The sequence below is a fragment of the Juglans regia genome, chromosome 1 (genome assembly GCF_001411555.2).
Source record: "Juglans regia cultivar Chandler chromosome 1, Walnut 2.0, whole genome shotgun sequence".
NCBI lineage: Eukaryota > Viridiplantae > Streptophyta > Magnoliopsida > Fagales > Juglandaceae > Juglans > Juglans regia.
The window spans coordinates 13,114,180-13,131,848 of record NC_049901.1 but is presented as its reverse complement, the minus strand read 5'-3'; the positions used below and the strand labels follow the sequence as shown (position 1 = coordinate 13,131,848).

At 36.1% G+C, this 17,669-nt stretch overlaps 1 protein-coding gene and 1 pseudogene across 2 annotated transcripts; both read left to right on the top strand.

Moving 5' to 3' along the window:
• The first annotated feature begins 741 nt into the window (after positions 1–741).
• On the top strand, positions 742–10,215 carry LOC108994260 (annotated as a pseudogene).
• Positions 10,216–11,001: 786 nt separating this feature from the next.
• On the top strand, positions 11,002–15,594 carry LOC108994226 (ribonuclease P protein subunit p25-like protein). 2 transcript variants are annotated; one of them, XM_018969357.2, is made up of 9 exons: positions 11,002–11,154; positions 11,311–11,433; positions 12,368–12,448; positions 12,521–12,609; positions 12,699–12,773; positions 13,980–14,038; positions 14,134–14,202; positions 14,316–14,498; positions 15,223–15,594. In XM_018969357.2, exons 2-9 carry the CDS (start codon positions 11,311–11,313, stop codon positions 15,303–15,305), a joined length of 762 nt encoding a protein of 253 aa, XP_018824902.1. In that variant the 5' UTR covers positions 11,002–11,154; the 3' UTR covers positions 15,306–15,594. The 2 variants fall into 2 exon arrangements, with proteins under 2 accessions (XP_018824902.1, XP_018824901.1); XM_018969356.2 differs by having other exon boundaries at positions 14,134–14,208.
• The last annotated feature ends 2,075 nt before the right edge of the window (positions 15,595–17,669 follow it).

Genomic DNA, 17,669 nt, shown 5'->3' with positions numbered 1-17,669 from the left:
GTTTTCACTATTCTCAATTAAGTTCTATAAGATGTTTCATTATCTACTCAATTCTAACCTACATGACAACTATTATCATACCTCTCTTATCGCAATTTATTAAAACCTACTAAAAAATGCTCATTCCCCATTAGTGTATGAGGCACATGCACCTATCTATGTGACTTTACGTGTCATCATTTCTAACTGACATTGTCATCTTTTTTTACTACTACCATCATTGTTTTTGCTCGTTAATGTTGTTTTATTTTATCGTGCCAAATATTTTCTTTTGTTTTAACAATAATTTTAGAGTTTATGTTTAAACCAAACTCAAGCCACCACCGAACACCCACTACGTGTCACTTTGAAAGACTATTTCCACCTTCCTCCACTCCCGACTCGAGTAAAACTCTTATTTTGGATGTTTTTTGGAGTCTTTTTTTCCCTAATTTGAATTATCCACTTCTTATATTGACATTATCTTGTCACTTAAAAAAATATAAAAGATAAAAAGTAATGTTACATGCTATACTGTTAATATCACTTTAAAAATGTGTCACTTTTCATCCCTCTTAAAACATTTATTTAAATAAAACCTCATGTTTATGAATAATACCATCTTCATAGCGGGATAATAGTAAAATAAATGATAGTTTAGTGTGAAAAATTTTCTGTAAATAAAATAATTTTATAAATCTAGATTCTATATTCAAGTTCGGGACCTTCGGGGGGCCAAACCCACTTCCTCACTTTGGGGCATTCACAGCGGTGTCCCGACAAGGCCAGCGTCTTTTGACAAAATGACATCTGAGACCAGATTTCAGATCATAGATTCGCACCCAGCCCAAGCCCTTCCAAAACCCTAGACATACCCAAAAAATTCCCCATTGCTTCACGAATTCGCACCGTTTCATTCCTTCCTTTCCTCTGCAAATCTAGGGCTTCGATAAGTCCCTGAAGAGGGGAACCCATGGACTTCGACGCTTACGAGTACTTGGAGAAGACAGTGGAGGAGAACGAAGAGCGAGACTCGAAGAGGCAGACCAAGAGCAGGGAGGGCAGCGAGAGGAGCTACAGAAAGAGAGATGTCGACGACGACGATCCTTCCCTTGCTGACGGTGAGGACCGAAAGAGCAAGAGGTCCAGAGGCGACGACGAGAACGTCAGCAGCAAGCGCGAGCGCGAGCGGTCTGGTCATCGCGACAAGGATCGGCATCACAGAGATTCCGAGAGAGAAAAGGATCGAGAGCCCGATCGTGAGCGAGAACGGAGTGGTAGAGAGAAGGAGAAGGAGAGAGAGAGAAGGGAGAGAGACAAGGAGAAGGAGAGGGAGAGAGACAGGAGAGAGAAGGAGAGGGAGAGGGAGAAAGAAAGGGAGAGAAAGGAGAGAGAAGAGAGAGAAAGGTCGCGGAGAAGCAGGAGTCGGTCGGACCGCGACCGAGAGAGGGAAAGAGAACTAGAGATGAGAGAAAGCAGGTTATTTTTTTTCTTTTAAACGTATTACATTTTTCTTCTTTGGTTTTTCAAATTCTGAGGTTCTGTTCCGTGCTTCTGGTTTATACTCTGTTGATGGTTCTTTTACTTAGTAATGAAATGCATTAAGTTTGGTGGTTCCAGAGAGCAGATAGAAGTTACTCAAAAAGAAAAAAGAGAGAGGGATAGCGAGAGCGAGAGCGAGAGCGAGAGAGAAGACAGAATTTTATAATGTAGAATGCCTGCTGTGGAAAAAAAAATGTGTAATGCCAACTTAAGTCTTGGGTTTGTATTTGGATCCTGGCTATTATCATTGAACAACAGAGAATTGATTTGAGCTTGTTGTATTTTGAATCTAAAACGGAAGCTTGTAGTTTTAAAATGGTCTTTTTTCTGTTCAATTTACTTACCTGTGTACATCACGAGATATTTAGGATGGATGCATTTCTTACTGAAAATAAAAAAAAAAAAAAAAAAATGTCTAAAAGGGATGTATATGTTAAGAAAGTAAGTATATGAAACTCCTTACTCATAACTTCTACTCGTTAGTATATCAAATGGTTAGGGTAAGGGTTACCTTGGTCAAATTACAAAAATTCCTAGTTAGGTATTATTCATATATACGTCTCGTGTACTTGGCTATGCCTTTTATTATGAATAAAACTTCTTGATTACCTATAAAAATAGCGATGTAATATACTGGTGCTGTGTAACAGCATTTATAGTTTTTTTTTATGCATGTATTGGTCAAAGGAAAATTATATTTACAAGCCGGTGTGTAAGACACGCTCTCCACGCTACTGAGGTGGTGTAATTTGATTGGTAAGAGGATTTAATTTTAAACTTCTCTTGCTAATTAAATTATGCCATCTCAGCAATGTGGAGGGTGTATCTTTCACACCGGCTTGTATTAACATTGGTCATTGGTCGAAATATTTCTATTCTTTTGGAAGATAGAAACCAAGCTGTGTTGAATTAATTTATTGTTTCAGCTTGATCTTTAAGTCTTGTTTAAAGATTTAGGGAAGATAAATTTAGATAGTTTATGGCTGATTAGAATTTTTCTCCTTTGCATCTTGCTTGATGATAAATCCACTGTTAAGTTATCAAAATCATTCCTTTATTAGTGTTCTCTATACATTTCACTCTTTGGTATGATAAGTATTAAAATGCGGAAGCCGTTACAGAGTTACACAAGGAGTATGTATTTGTTTTCTATTCACATTATATGATCATTATTGTGGTCTGCAGTCCAAATTTTTGTTTATTGAGGGGATGAGCAGGGATTATTTTAGTACTTGAAGTTTCACTTTTATGGGGGATGATTAAAGTGAGTTTTACACCTCTTCTACATCTACAACTCTACATGTATTTCATTTTTTTATTAGTGTGGCCACATGTATTTTAGTTGAGATATTTTCGGACTTATCTTCTGTAAATTGCAGTTAGAATTAAAATACCATTGGGGGCAATGCTATGTTTTCCGAAAATTTTTTTTGGTAAGACAATTTATTAATCCACATAATTACGCATTAGCCCAAGTACACAAGAAGTATATAAGAGAAAACACCTAATTACAAGCTAAGAGCTGGAAATAGCATAATAGAAATCATTAAGACTAGTCCCATCCAAATTAATAGCCGGTGCTCAAAGTAACAACGTATGGAAGAAAAAGTCTCTAATCCCTCCCAACGAACGTTCTATATTTTTGAAACGACGTCTGTTCCTCTCATTCCATATACACCACATAAGACATAATAGCTCCATCTTCCAAACAACCGCAATTTGATGATTTCTTTGAATTCCTCTCCAACAAGTCAATAAATCCACCACCCTCCTAGGCATCATCCAAGCAATACCAAGTCTATAAAAAATCTCATCCCACAATACCTTTACCACTTCACAATGGAGAATAAGGTGGTCCACCAATTTACCATTCCTTTTGCACATGAAGCACCACTCCATAGTAAGTAGACCATGCTTTCTCAACTTGTCAATAGTCAGAATTTTCCCATGAGAGGCCTTCCAACCAAAATATATGTAGGGTTTGCATAATGCATGCTGTATTGCTCTTAGGATAGAAAGTAGCAAGGTGTCAATTAGGTTTCAGAAGCATCATTAGCATCTTGATCTCATGTTTTAGAAACAGTTTCAGGCATTTATTTACTGTTTAAGATCAGAAGCTTGAGTTAGTTTGGAAAAGGACTTTCGTGCATTTGGCTGACTTAATCTTTTTCTTTAAATTGATTCAGAATAGTGGATTAGTCGAGATGCTGTTCCTGGACACCCGGTGCCAATAAAAAAAAAAAAAATTCAGAATAGTGCTTGGTTGCATGGGTTGACTTTGTTCTTTTAATTATGAATTTAGGCTAAAGTAAACTTTACAATCTTGAATTTTGGGTCAAACTTAAATTTCCCTCTTGTACTTCTTACATTTGTGATATTCCCTTGAGCTTGTGTTATTTGTCAGTATCCCTTTCTCTGTCAGTATCCCATTGTCTAAGATAACCCCAAGGGGTGAAGGCCTTGGTCTTGGGATATCACTCCCTTCAAGGTCCAAGGTTCAACATCTCATGGGTGCAAACAATCCTTTGGGGCCACACTTCTTGGTGAAAAGCCAGCGATTTAACCAGTTCCGTATAGGGAAACTTCTGAGGGTGCGATGCACGGGACTAGGGTTTACTCTGTAGGGGTGGGTCCGAAGGGCTCCGCCTTGGAGAGGTTCCCCGACATAAAAAAAAGTATCCCATTGTCTAAGATAACATAATTTGGTAATTTAACAATCATGTGACCTAAATTTACACTTTGAATATCAACTTGTATGCTTTTTGAAGCCCTTAAATGTGTTCATTTGAACTCTTTCTGTTTGGGATCTTAGTTTTGAACAAGTATCTCAAGAGATGAGGGCTAAGGGCTCGTTTGGATACTAAGAATATCTGTGAATAGTAGTGAAATAGTTTGTTAATAGTAATGAAATATTTTGAGTTAAGATGTTTTATTGGGTTTTGGGAAAGGAGAGAGAAAAAGTTGAATAAAAATATTATAAAGTTAAAAATTGTTTGAATATAATTTTTTAACATTATTTTTGTTTTGAAATGTGAAAAAGTTGTATTGTTTTTTGTGTTTGGTTTAGGAGTTTGGGAAATTTGTAATGATTAGGTAATGATTAGATGAAAAAGTTGAATATTTGGAATTAAAAAGTGTTTTGTGTTTGAGTGATGTTTGGAAAGGAAATATTTGAGAATATATGAGAACAGTTGTGTTCCCAAACGGGCCCTAAGATTTAGCAAGGATTTGAGATGTTGGAGACACCAAAATATGTAGAGGCTATAAAAAAGGTGGAGGCAAAGAGAGGGCTATTTTTTTGGGTGTTGCATTGAAAAAACTGCTTCTCTATTTACCTCCCAACCAGTTGGCACTGGTTTGAATCCCACCCTGTGCAACTTTTATTTACTTATCAGAAAAAGAATTGCTTCTCTATTTATATGCTATCATGGCAAGCACAGCAAGACAGGATTAGGTCTTTGACGTGATAAAATAAACTCCCTAAATCTGTGATCCTTGTGATTTGGAAGTTGTCACTAGCATAACTTTTAATACAGAAAAAAGGCAAAAATAACTATTTTGATCTTATGCATGCTTAGACAATTTGTTTCATTCTGTATTTGGTTTTCCTTGTTTTTTCTCATTATGCTGAAACTTGTATTGGTGGCAGGAGATTTAAAGATAAGAAAGAAGTGGTGGAGCCAGAAGCGGATCCAGAAAGGGATCAAAGGACTGTTTTTGCATACCAGGTATACACCTGCTACTATAAATACACAAGTGTGATCAGACTATAAATAGACAAGTGTGATCAGGCATTTTCTTAAATATATTTTGTTTGTTTGCTCTGCTGATATGAATCTGGTGATGGCAGATGCCTCTCAAGGCAACTGAGAGGAATGTATACGAGTTCTTTTCAAAAGCAGGCAAGGTTGGTGGAGTTTTATATCTTAATACCTAGCAGATATATTGACTTACTTATATGTGGGGTGAGTGAAAACAGGCATATGAGTTATGTGATGAGCTTGTAAACATCCAAATATTGGTGTTTCTATGTGGAATGTGGTCGTCTAGTTTCTCCCCCTATTTGTCATCCTTGCACATTTATATTGTGTTCCTATTTGGTTTTGGGATTTTGGCTCTTTTTCTATTTTAAGGGTTTCCTCATTTTCAGGTGAGGGATGTCCGGCTGATCATGGACAGGAATTCAAGACGATCTAAGGGAGTTGGGTATGCCCCTTTTTGTTGGAAAATGCTTTGTTTTGATGCATGTATGCAAAATAATTATTAGGATATCAGCTTACAAGAATCAAGTTTAACTGTATTCTTAAATGGACTAGCATTGCGATAATGATGAGGGATGATGGGAATACCTTGCACTCATGTTTAATCAATTCATGCTGCGTACTCAAGGTAGATGACATAAACCTGTTTTTTTTAGTAACTTCTTTGGGTCCTTTTGTAATTTTCTTTGGCTTCTTTTTTTGTATAATAGTAGGATGCATTCTATGTCCATGTGTATCTTCCATTTACAGCCCTAAAATAAGTGATTGAAAACCTTTTCTAAATTTGGTTACGGTTTACTTTTGGTAACATCTTCTGGCACAACTTCTTCCCCCCACCCCTGTCTTCATTGGTTAAATGGGGTAGGGGGAAGCGGTTTTGCTTGACTTGGTTCTGGTTGTTATATATAGCACTTTTGAGGGTGTACTTGATAATTTTCTTTTATTGGTTAGTGTACTTGATAATTGAATGCTCTATCACAGGTGTATAAACTTTAAGTTGAAGATTCTCCCCTTTAAACACCCACATGCACTTTCATATCTATTGAATGAGGAGAGGATCTTCTGGTTGGCTCAAGTGGTAAAGGCCTTGGGCTTGGGGGTATCCTCCGCCCAGGTCTAAGGTTCAAATCCCATTGGGTGTAAACAATCTCTAGGGGCTATCGGACTAGGGGATTTTTCCCTTGAATTACCCGATGTGCACTTGCGAGAAACTCCTTGCCGAGGGCCTGTGCACCCTCGGGATTAGTCAGGACGCTGTTCCCGGACACCCGGTGCCAATAAAAAAAAGAGGATCTTCTGGTTATCCCTTTCCCCCTCCCGCGGCTATGATATGGTTCCTCCTCTTGTTCTATGTCTGCCATGTTAGTTTTTTCTCATATCTTGTTTTTTCTTCATTTCTGAGTCATATAAGTTATTTTTCTAGTTTTCTATTTTTGCCGTTATGAGCTAACATCTTCTTTTACATGAGTCCATCAGATTCATCAAAAGAAACTCAGCTTGAGCTCTCTGCACTAGAGTTTTTGTTTCCCTACATCTCTTAGCTATATGCTTTGTAAGTTTTGGTTGCAAGGTTTATAGTCTCCTATGTGCTGAAAAACTTATGTAGCCTTGGTGATACTGCAGGTATATTGAATTCTATGATGCCATGTCTGTCCCAATGGCAATTGCTCTCTCTGGCCAACTACTTCTTGGACAACCTGTTATGGTTAAACCTTCTGAGGCTGAAAAGAACCTCGTTCAATCTACTGCTTCTGGTGGGGGTTCAGGTGGTCTTGTAGGTCCATATGGAGCAGTTGATAGAAAGTTGTATGTCGGTAACTTACACTTCAACATGACCGAAAGCCAACTTAGAGCGGTACTCCAACTGTGTTCTTAATTGATCTATTACTTACATGTTTCCTTCTGAACGGTTTTCTCTATTTTATTGTCACATTGTAAGTATATTTTATTATGTGCATATTGTTTATGGTGCTTACTCAGATTTTCGAACCATTTGGTGGAGCTTGTGCAACTTCCCTTAGACCTTGAGACGGGACACTGCAAGGGTTTTGGGTTTGTTCAAGTCAGTAATAAATTCTAATTGACTGTATCGAAGATTATTCGTAATTGATAATTGGCTTAAGTGTAGTTATTTGTATTTCATGCTCTTACAGTTTGCTAAGCTTGAAGATGCAAAAGCAGCTCAATCTTTGAATGGAAAATTAGAACTTGCTGGTCGAACCATCAAGGTAGGATTGCATTATGAAGCTTTGATGTGGAGATTATAAATGTATCGAGAAATTTGTTGTTAGTTAGCTGTATATGTACTCCTGTGGTTATCACTACGTATCTTTGGAGGTCTGTATCAATATATTTGTGGCTACTGATAAAAAAAAAAATATATTTGTGGCTAATCTCATGTCTAATTCCATATATATAGGTTTCATCTGTTACGGATCATGTTGGAGTTCAAGAAACTGGAGCGAAAACGGCTGACTTTGATGACGATGATGGGGGTGGTTTGGTGAGTTAAACTTGGCCATCCTTATGAAGGACTTTATTTTTTTCATAAACTTTATTTCTTTATCGATAAACAAAAATTTTATTGATCATGAAATAGACAAAAGCCTGAGTATAGTGCTGATGATTCATAAATTTGGGTATGTGATTCAGATGATCATATTATGCTGATGCTCATGTACTATAAGTAGAGTGCAGCACAACATGGTTAGGAAATATTTAATTTTTTTTTCAAGTAATGTAAGTTTTATTGATAGGAACATCAGGCATGGCCCAAGTACATGGATCTTATACAAGAGAACCACCTGATTAGAATTTTAAGACTATTTTCCATGTAGTAAGGGGGCTTGTCTCTTGACAGCATTTTCATTCTTTGCCATTATGATTGCTGACTTTTCATAGAATCAGCTTAGCTGCTGAATCACAAAGGTATTATATTAAGCACAACTAAATATCTTATGGTTGCATTGGAGTTTGACTGAGGTGTTGTTTCATACGAAAAAGATTTTTGTTGTAAAGTTGACAATTGTTAAGATTAGAAAGCTGAGGTCCTCTTCTGCAGCAGTAACTGCGGGTCTTTTCTATTTTTATTTTTTGATATGGTGCCTGTGATGTTGAATAGTCAAATTGTTACAGAATTAGTTCCTTGCTGATGTGAGTTCTCTCTTATACAGTCTTTGAATGCTCAATCAAGGGCACTGCTTATGCAGAAGCTGGATCGCACCGGTGTTGCCACAAGGTTTGTATCTCAGCTATTCTGATCTCACATCCTGATAACCTAATCATGAGTTTAATTTTTAATTACCTTTGCAGTATTGTCGGGTCTCTCGGAGTTCCTGTTTTGAATGGGTCAGCTCCAAATCCACAAGCCCTTAATTTGCCTGTCAATGGGCAAACCGCAGTTTCTGTGCCGGCTCTTCCAGTGCAAGCTATCCCTACTCTGGCTGCAGAACCTGTTGGAACCCCCAGCGAGTGCTTACTATTGAAGAATATGTTTGATCCTGCAACCGAGGTCTGTGATTTTCTTGTTTTATTTGTCGCTCCATCCTACAAATTATTGATGCATAATTCTTTTGCAGACGGAACCAGATTTTGATATGGACATTAAAGAGGATGTGGAAGAAGAATGTTCTAAATATGGCCGAGTAAGACATATTTATGTGGACAAGTAAGTTTATGAATTACTCATGCCCTCTTATTACTTATATAAAAAACAAGAAACTATTCATGTCCATTTTAAGTAGTTCTCATTTATGTTATTTTGTGATAATTATTGTTGAGAACCATAAATTACTCATACAAATGCATCCGTTTCCATGTAGGTTTACTGGATGCTTCAGTTATTGGTTCTTTCACATAGTACTTTAAGCTTGCACTTGATATATAGGCTTGTATTATTTCAAGTAATCTTACCATCATTATTAGCATATAGATATGGTATAAAAAGTGGGAGGAAGAAGGTATATTTCGAAACACAATATTTGTCACGTTGGATGTGGATGTTTCACGTTGCCAAACACAATATTTGTCATTGATATATACATGATATAAATCTCAGTGCTGTCTTACTCCATTCTTTTATTTATGCGAGTTCATGAACTACACATACAAATGCGTGCACACACATGCACACATACGAGCACAAAGATTCTTGTAATCAGATTTATGATAGTCGTTCCAATTTTTTTTTATGGGGCTTACAGAAACAGTGCTGGTTTCGTGTATTTGCGATTTGAAACTGTGGAAGCTGCAATGGCTGCTCAACGTGCAATGCATATGAGATGGTTTGCCCGCAGGTTGATTACAGCCTTTTTCATGGTAATATATGTATACTTGCATCACTGTCCTGTTTGGTTCGTGATGTCTATATGTATTATGATGTATAGTTTTGTTTTATTGATATTATGTATAAAAAACCATCTGATGCATCCCTCTAGGAACTAGATATTAGTTGCTTCCTATTCCTTTTTTGGTAGAATAATTAATTGAATGGTCAACTGAAAAGATACCTTATTGATTGTAAGGTTTCCACCGAGGGAATAGCTTCTCTGTAAGCGGTGACCTCAAAAACAAAGAGACAAGGACCCCTGAATTCTTAAGTTTACTTTTCATTTACTTCATACTGATCCTACTTTCTTGCGTTTAATTAGTTGCACCCAACGTGTTTAGAACTTTATAAAGAAATTTTCACCCTGTTTTGCAGGAACCCCATGTATACGAGGCCACGTTTAATGGTGGAGCATGAAAGGCAGCATTACTAAAGTAGAATGTGTTAATGGGTTTAAGATGATACAACGTTCTTGATTTAAAATGCATCAGATGGGCATTTAACGGTGATATATTAATCCAGTGATTGGTTTATCTGTAATCTGTAACAACTCTAGCATTTTATTGTAATTTGAAATTTTAGATGTCTTGCCATGGTTTTTCCTTCCTTGTGCTGTGTTGATAATGTGGATCTGGTGGAGCTTTCTGAAGGTTCAAAGTGGTTTTTGCTTCAAAAGGGACTGTAGGGCTAGGTTATCAGGGATTTATTTCAGACAACAAAAAAAAAAATTTCAGATGCACCAAAATAGTATGCACAGAAGAGTACGGATTTTTGTAGAGATTAGAGAACCTAAATAAAGTAACTGTCCTTAAAAATTAGATCCAAATCCGTGAGTGAGTTTAAGTACCCCATATTCTACCATCTCCAACAAAGTTATAACCAACCATAATTATATATACGCCTACAACTAAAGGTCACATAATTGCATAAAAATTATCCAATCTCCTACTAAACCCTAACCATGTGGTGTTTTAACAAACCCTAATTTTTAAACCCTTAGATAGACTAAGAGATGATATATCATAAGCAGACGGTCTTCGTTCAAAAGCAAGATTAGTATCAGCATTAAAGTGTAGGTTTTTTTGTATGTATCTATATATATTTTGAGTAATACTAGTTACACATTTTGTTAAAAAGTGGGTTCCACCAGAATTTTTTTATTTATTTTTAATGGTGGAATCTATTTTTTTATAAAGAACTTACACAAGACTTTTAGAGTTTGTATTATTCTATTTTTATTTTAGTTTTAGGGCCTGATTAAATTCTAGCATTGGGCTTGGGCTTCGACTAACGAGAACAAGCCCATAGACGCTGTCTAGGCGGCGACCGTATCGCAACCTCAATAATCAAAAGCCCTACTCTCACTCCTAATGCGAGTTTGGTTAACATTGTTCTTCTCCGCCATATATAAAAGCTTTCCAAACTGCCACGGAAACAGTAACCCAGAAAAGAGTGTGTGTAGAGAGGGAGTGAGTGGTTGCAGAGCCAGAACCCTCTCTGAGATTCGCTTCCAATTCTCACGGGTGCAGAGACGGCGAAAACAAGGTTAAATAGCATGCCTTGAACGTTTTGTTTTCGTTTTGTTGTGGGATTTCTCTTTTCTTTGATTCGAGTGGGAAAAAAACAGAAAGCTTGTTTCGGAAAGTGAAATCGAGGAGTAATGTTTGTTCTGTGGTTTCTGTTGGGTGGACGGGGGAGTAGATGGATAGGTACCAGAGGGTGGAGAAGCCAAAGGCGGGGACGCCGATTAATGAGAACGAGATTCGAATCACCTCTCAAGGCAGGATGAGGAACTACATTTCCTACGCCACCACTCTCCTCCAGGCTCTCTCTCTCTCCCTCTCTCTCTCTATTAAATTGTATCATTTTCCATTTTTGAAGAGCTTATTGTTGCAACTGCGTGGAATTTGTCATTATATGTTAGTTATTCCTAGAATTTTTAGTGGACTACGTTTAGTTTGAATGGCATAGAAAATATATTTAATTTGGCGCATGCAGGAAAAAAAAAAAAAAAAAATTTAGTTAAGCTGGTCTGGTTTTATTGCTCTGAAACTTTTTAATGTTAACGTTGTATGTTATATTGGACATGCTTCAAGTTCTCATACTTGAGTTCTGGTTTGGGTGATTACTGTGCCACTTGCTAATGCACCACCATTATTATCATGGACGGCTTGGGAAAATGTGCTGGCAGAAGTTGATTTTTGACAGATTTTTAGATCACGAGGCTACGGCCTTGAAGTCAACGTCAGATTTGCATTGAAATTTAAATCGGGAAAGTCTGGAGAATACATTACTAGCTACAGTTACTTTGGGATTTAGTTAAATTCATTTTTTGCAGGATTGCATGGCTTAATAATGCTTATCTCTACATTAGATATTTCGACTACTCTCAGATATGTTAATTTGGTTCTAGTTTTATTGTTGACATTCTAAACCTTATGAGATTTCCTTGAGTATGGCCTGACCCACAAAAGATATAATTTATTTAATATGAATCTCAACGCTATTTTGGATCTGTGTGCAATTTGCTTGAACCTTGTTTACCTGGTTTAAGGCTTGTTCGGCTTGCCAGATTGTGTTGCGTACACCATTGTCAAAAAAGTTGGCTTTGTCTGCCTAATCCTCAAATCTGATGGCGTTTTTGCATGTCCACCAAGCAATTTCTCTGACTAGTTTCTAGAAAAACCATTCATTTCTAAATATATGTTCCCGCTCTCTCTCTCTCTCTCTCTCTAATTAATTCCTGTTTTTTATATAGGAGAAAGGGTCCAGTGAAATTGTCCTTAAATCAATGGGCAGAGCTATTAGTAAGACCGTGATGATTGCTGAACTAATTAAGGTGGGATGACAGTGCTCTGTTTCTCTGTCTCTCTCTGGACTTCGTAAGTTATTCAAGTTTTTCCCTTTTCAGAGAAGGATTGCTGGTCTCCATCAAAATACTTCAATTGGATCAATTGATATAACTGATTTTTGGGAACCGCTAGAAGAAGGCCTTCTTCCGTATGAAACAGTAGACTCTTTTAAGTTTTCAAACTCATGCAAATACTACAGTATATTGTTTATAGGAATAATTTTCTGCTCTGGTACAGTTTGGAGACTACCCGCCATGTTTCAATGATCACAATTACTTTTTCAAAGAATGAACTGGATACTTCTTCCTCTGGGTAAGTGATTTAGGGCTGGACCCTCTTTAATTTTTTTACATATATATCTCCAGATTATCAGGCATTGCCTACAGTATGGTTGCCACAGTGGAGTTTTAACCGTTATAAATTTTTCTTGGTGCTTTAAATATGCATTTTTTCACTTTTTTTTAATTGATTGCCAATGCCTGAATCATTTTATATTCTTATAAAAAAAAATCTAGTTACTTGAACTTGGCTCAAGGTGGTAGTTAAAAGTCTCCTTTATAGCTGGCTCACCAGGTAAACTTGCCAAGCTCTATCTTCCTTGGAGCTCATTAGTATTTTTGAGTTTAGATCAGACTCCTTGAGAAATTTGCCAACGCCAATGATATCTTTGAGCTAGCCACTTCTTCTGTGCTAAGATTGAGCAAGTGACTACTTGGTATGGGTTGTTTAACTGTTCAAGTTTCAAGGACTAACTTCAAGATATCTGTTACCCTTGTTTCTGAATATTTTCAATGTCATAAGTGTGAATTTGGTTGAAAGAAGTTGCGCACTTTATGTGGTAGCTAGATAGATAATACTTATCAATCAATTCTTAGAATAAATCATCCTTTTGAGGAATTATTTCATTTACTTGTAATAGCATATCAACCAATTACGAGACATTTAAAACTTTTGGACGAGGAGTTGAATTATTTACCAAAATGGTAGAAGTGTCAGCTACTTTAATGTTGTGTAACTTTTTTTGATCTGTAAACAAACTTTTATTGATCAAGTTTTTAATGTTGTGTAACTGAAATGTTTTAATGGGAAATGAAGTGGATAGACATTAAGTTCTACAGTAGCTATCTTAGCACCAGAAGTGCTGTGTCTCTAATTTGTGCTGTGGCACAAGAAGAGCTGTTGTTCCTTTTGGGTGGTATCAGAACTGGACTGAGAGGATACACAGTCATACTAGACTCGTTACTGTTTCAATTTCTTATAATTTTCCCTATGAGATAAAATGTAGGATGTGCTTTCTATACACTCTATTAGTGGTCTTTATAGTTATGTCATATGATTTACAGAAACACACATTATGTTTGGCCACTTTTGTTCATTTGTTTCAAAGACTTCTTTGGTCTGGTGGCATCTGGAAACATCATGAACTGCCGTTATTCTTTGTATCTGATTTTTTAGGGTATAATTTTTATTATGATTACCTAGATAGTCCTTAATTTTGATTTATCTCCTTTAACTCAGATACCAACTTCCCCTTCCAGTTGATCAAGTGAAACCGTTGAATTACTATGAGGATGAAGGTGGTTAAGCAATACTTTCTCTTTTATAATAATATATTTACGAAGGTTTTTGCTGCTGTTATATCAATATTTATATCGCTTTTGATGTATCGCAGAGGGCTCACCTGGGATGAGAGGTTGGGCACGTGGTCGTGGAAGGGGCAGGGGCAGGGGCAGGGGCAGGGGTAGAGGTATTACAGACTGCTATCTGACTTTGTGATTCTAAATTTATGTTGAATCCTGATGCACGTGCACGTTGCTTAATGGTTCACAATCTTTTCTTGTTTATTACATCCAGGAAGTTATAATGGGCTTGGGGAATATAATGGAGACAGTCAGGATGCTGGACGTAGTTTTGCTGGCAGAGGTCATGGCCGTGCAAGGGGCCATTCTTTCTGGGGACGAGGTCGGGGCTATGGCCGTCAGTCTGGTGGATACTATGACCATGGTGAATATGAGGCACCACTGGCCCAAGGGCGTGGTAAGCTTTTAGAGCAATCAATATAAAGATTCACTTCAATGTATTTCCCTTTTTTGGTGGTCCTGGTAAAGCTTTGTTTTCACGTAAGTGGCATTGTGTTTTCATATGAGATCTGCTGTGAGGTTCATATCTTGATTTTCATTAGAGTAGAAGAGAAAGGCATTTTTTTTGGGTTCAGGTGGGGCTTGTCAATTCGTTCAATCCTTTCCTTTCTGGTATATATGCCATCCAATCCCTCTTGAACTCACCACTTGTTTTTTGTTTATAATTTGTGATGTAGTTTTCATCGAGATGCTTTAGGGTTCTAAAAAATAATTGATGAAACATAATTCATTTGTTCATAATATGCTAGTAATATTGGAACAAGAGTTGCTGCTTGCGGTTTAATATATAGAAGGGAAGCTTGCTGAACCTTTGACATTCAAATGTCACGTAGTGACATCATTATGGATAATATGCTGTTTTCGTAATTGCTAATTAATGTGCAACTCATAAAAATTCAACTGACAAAGGCCTAATTGCTCCACCATGTATCTTCTAGATATATTTTCTAAACAAACTAGAGGCAAATTGAGTTGATATATTTAGAATAATACCACAAATGACGTATGAATCCGATTTCTTTTATTTAGTTTTGTTATTTTTTACTTTCTAGGCTTTCTAGCTAAATGGAACTCTTGCAGGTGAGTACTCTGCTGCTAATCATTTACTCTGGTGGTTTCAGGGCGTGGTCGTGGTAGGGGAAGGGACCGTATGCGTGGTCGGAATCCCAGATCCGATGGGCCAGTCCAAGCAGCAGCTACTTGAGCCGCAGGAAGTAAAATATTGAGTGTGAAGTTGAAGAATGATGTGGTTGCCTGCTCTGTTTGGGTTTTAGTGAAGTTTGCTGATATTTGTGGGAAGTGTTGTGGCCATGGTGCTTGCAGTTTTGTTCTATTAGGTTGTGGGATAGGAACATATTCGTAGTTATTGCTGACCAAGATATTATGAAGGTTGTATAATTGTTTTTTTATTTTTTATTTTTATAGGAATTGTAGCAATACATTCTTTCATTCTTAATCTTTAATAGATGTTGCATGCTAACTTTACAAGATAATTGAGTTATATAAACTTCCTGATTCTAAAACTTGTGTAGTTATTACCTTAAGTTTTTAGGGTCTTTTTGAAGCTTTTAAATGGCTGACCTTTTTTTTATAATTGGAATTTGTTTGGAAATGGCACAACCTTAGCGGCATTCATATCTTTTAACCTTAGGCTGTGTTTGGGTCACTCCACTACTATTTACTATTATTTAATATTTTATTATTATTTACAGATTATCTGTGATCACCTCAATACTCAAACATACCTTTAGACTTCAAACTTTCTCGGTTGTTTGCGTCGATATGGGACAATTCCAGATTGAGAGAGCAGCAAATTGCTTAAATTTGAGGTGGAGCTTGGATGAGGCTGATTCTGCCAAAAAAAAATTGTGATCATTAAAATTTTTATGCGATTAAAATAACAAAAACTAAAAATGAGATCATTTTTAATTTTGGGGCTCTAGTTAAGTTGTACTACAATTATCAGAGATTTATCGTGAAGACAATAATTCACCTTAACGCAAATAAGGAATTTGAAAAGGGTAGTGATAGAGTTATTATCTTATTATTATCCATCTACTATCCAAGTGCATTTCAAATTTTTTTATCATTTTCTTTTAAGTATTTTTTTAGCATCCTTAATCACTAAGAAAAAATTAAAAAAAGTATAAAACTTTACTAATACTTGTTTATTTAATCATTAAGTAAAATAAAAATATTTTAAAAAAATCAAATACCAAAAGAGTAGTAGATGAGTAATAGTAGGGTAGTAACCCTATCATTATTCATTTGAAAACTCACTGCTCTTTTTTTTTTTTTTTTTTCCAAAACTGGAAGTGATCATTCCCAAAATTAGAAGCTATGCTTGCGGGAAGGGAATTGGAAGAGGTAGGTAGGGTTGAGAGCCTAATTGTAAGGACTCGATCCAATAATTCTAAAGTCGAGATATTAATAATTTTATTGGGCCTAAATTATATTTAATGAACCATATTGGATAAGTCCACTAGCGATAAATTATTGAGGTTGTTAGGAGTTTTAATTAGACTCAATAACTAGGTTAAATCTCATATAATATTTATTGAACGAGTTAGACTCCTTTTAGAATTTAAAGATCGATCATTAGAAATTTATTTCAATTTAAAATCATCATTGATTGAAGTCCCCTACGCAGTCTCAGTCACTGTCAATCATATATTAAATGAAATACTAGATCATGTTTTTAAATTCAAACTCTCATCTTGAATAATCGTGACCGAGTCCAACTCGAACTTGTCACAACTAAGTTGGAAATAATCATTTTCGATATAAATAATTAGTCACAAATAAATAGTTTTCAATAAGGATCTTCACGTTAAAACTCTTTAACCGAGTCCAACTCAGCTAGTTGTCACACTCTCCCAAATTTCTTTATAAATATCTTTATTCCGTATGTTATTTGAAAAAAAAAAAAAAAAGCCCATAAACCTTATAATCCAACACCATGATTGATTTTGTGTCGGAAATTTTAAGAAGTAATAGTACAAGGTAAGTAGCTTGATCATAAATTAGGATTAACATACATTAACTTGTTATATATATTATTATTAAAGCTAGTTCTTTCGAAGTTAGTGTTTAAGTACCACGCATGTCATGATATTTGCATGCACGTCATTCATCATGTTTCATTATGCATATTATATTTATGCATGTATTATGCATCTTACGTTGTATAAGATATGCGGTAAGTTTTCATAAGATCAAGTGTAAGATAAGTTCAAAACAATTAATCAGATGACCATTCAGATGCATGGTATCAATGCGAATTTATGGGTGGACGTGCAAGCCACGGACCTAAGTGTGATGTACCATAGTATGCTAGAATGTTATTAGTAGCTCCCCTTACGGTCGTGGCATGTAGGGCCGATGCACAACTTTGCACACATGGTTAAGTGTGTGTGAGAGTATGATAGGTAAGATAAGTTAGATAAGTCAAAATAATTCATGCATGCATGTCATAGCATATTTATAAACAATTATGATTTTAAGTTCTCAGCATGAAATATTTTATAAAAAATCTTATGTTAAGAATGTTTACGTTATAATGAGTTTC

Excerpts from the sequence above, each read along its gene's own strand:
- LOC108994226 (XM_018969356.2), top strand. The coding sequence starts at position 11,311 with ATGGATAGGTACCAGAGGGTGGAGAAGCCAAAGGCGGGGACGCCGATT. Across the intron at positions 11,434-12,367 it reads ACGCCACCACTCTCCTCCAG|GAGAAAGGGTCCAGTGAAAT; the intron begins GCTCTCTCTCTC and ends TTTTTTATATAG. Across the intron at positions 14,039-14,133 it reads GAATTACTATGAGGATGAAG|AGGGCTCACCTGGGATGAGA; the intron begins GTGGTTAAGCAA and ends GATGTATCGCAG.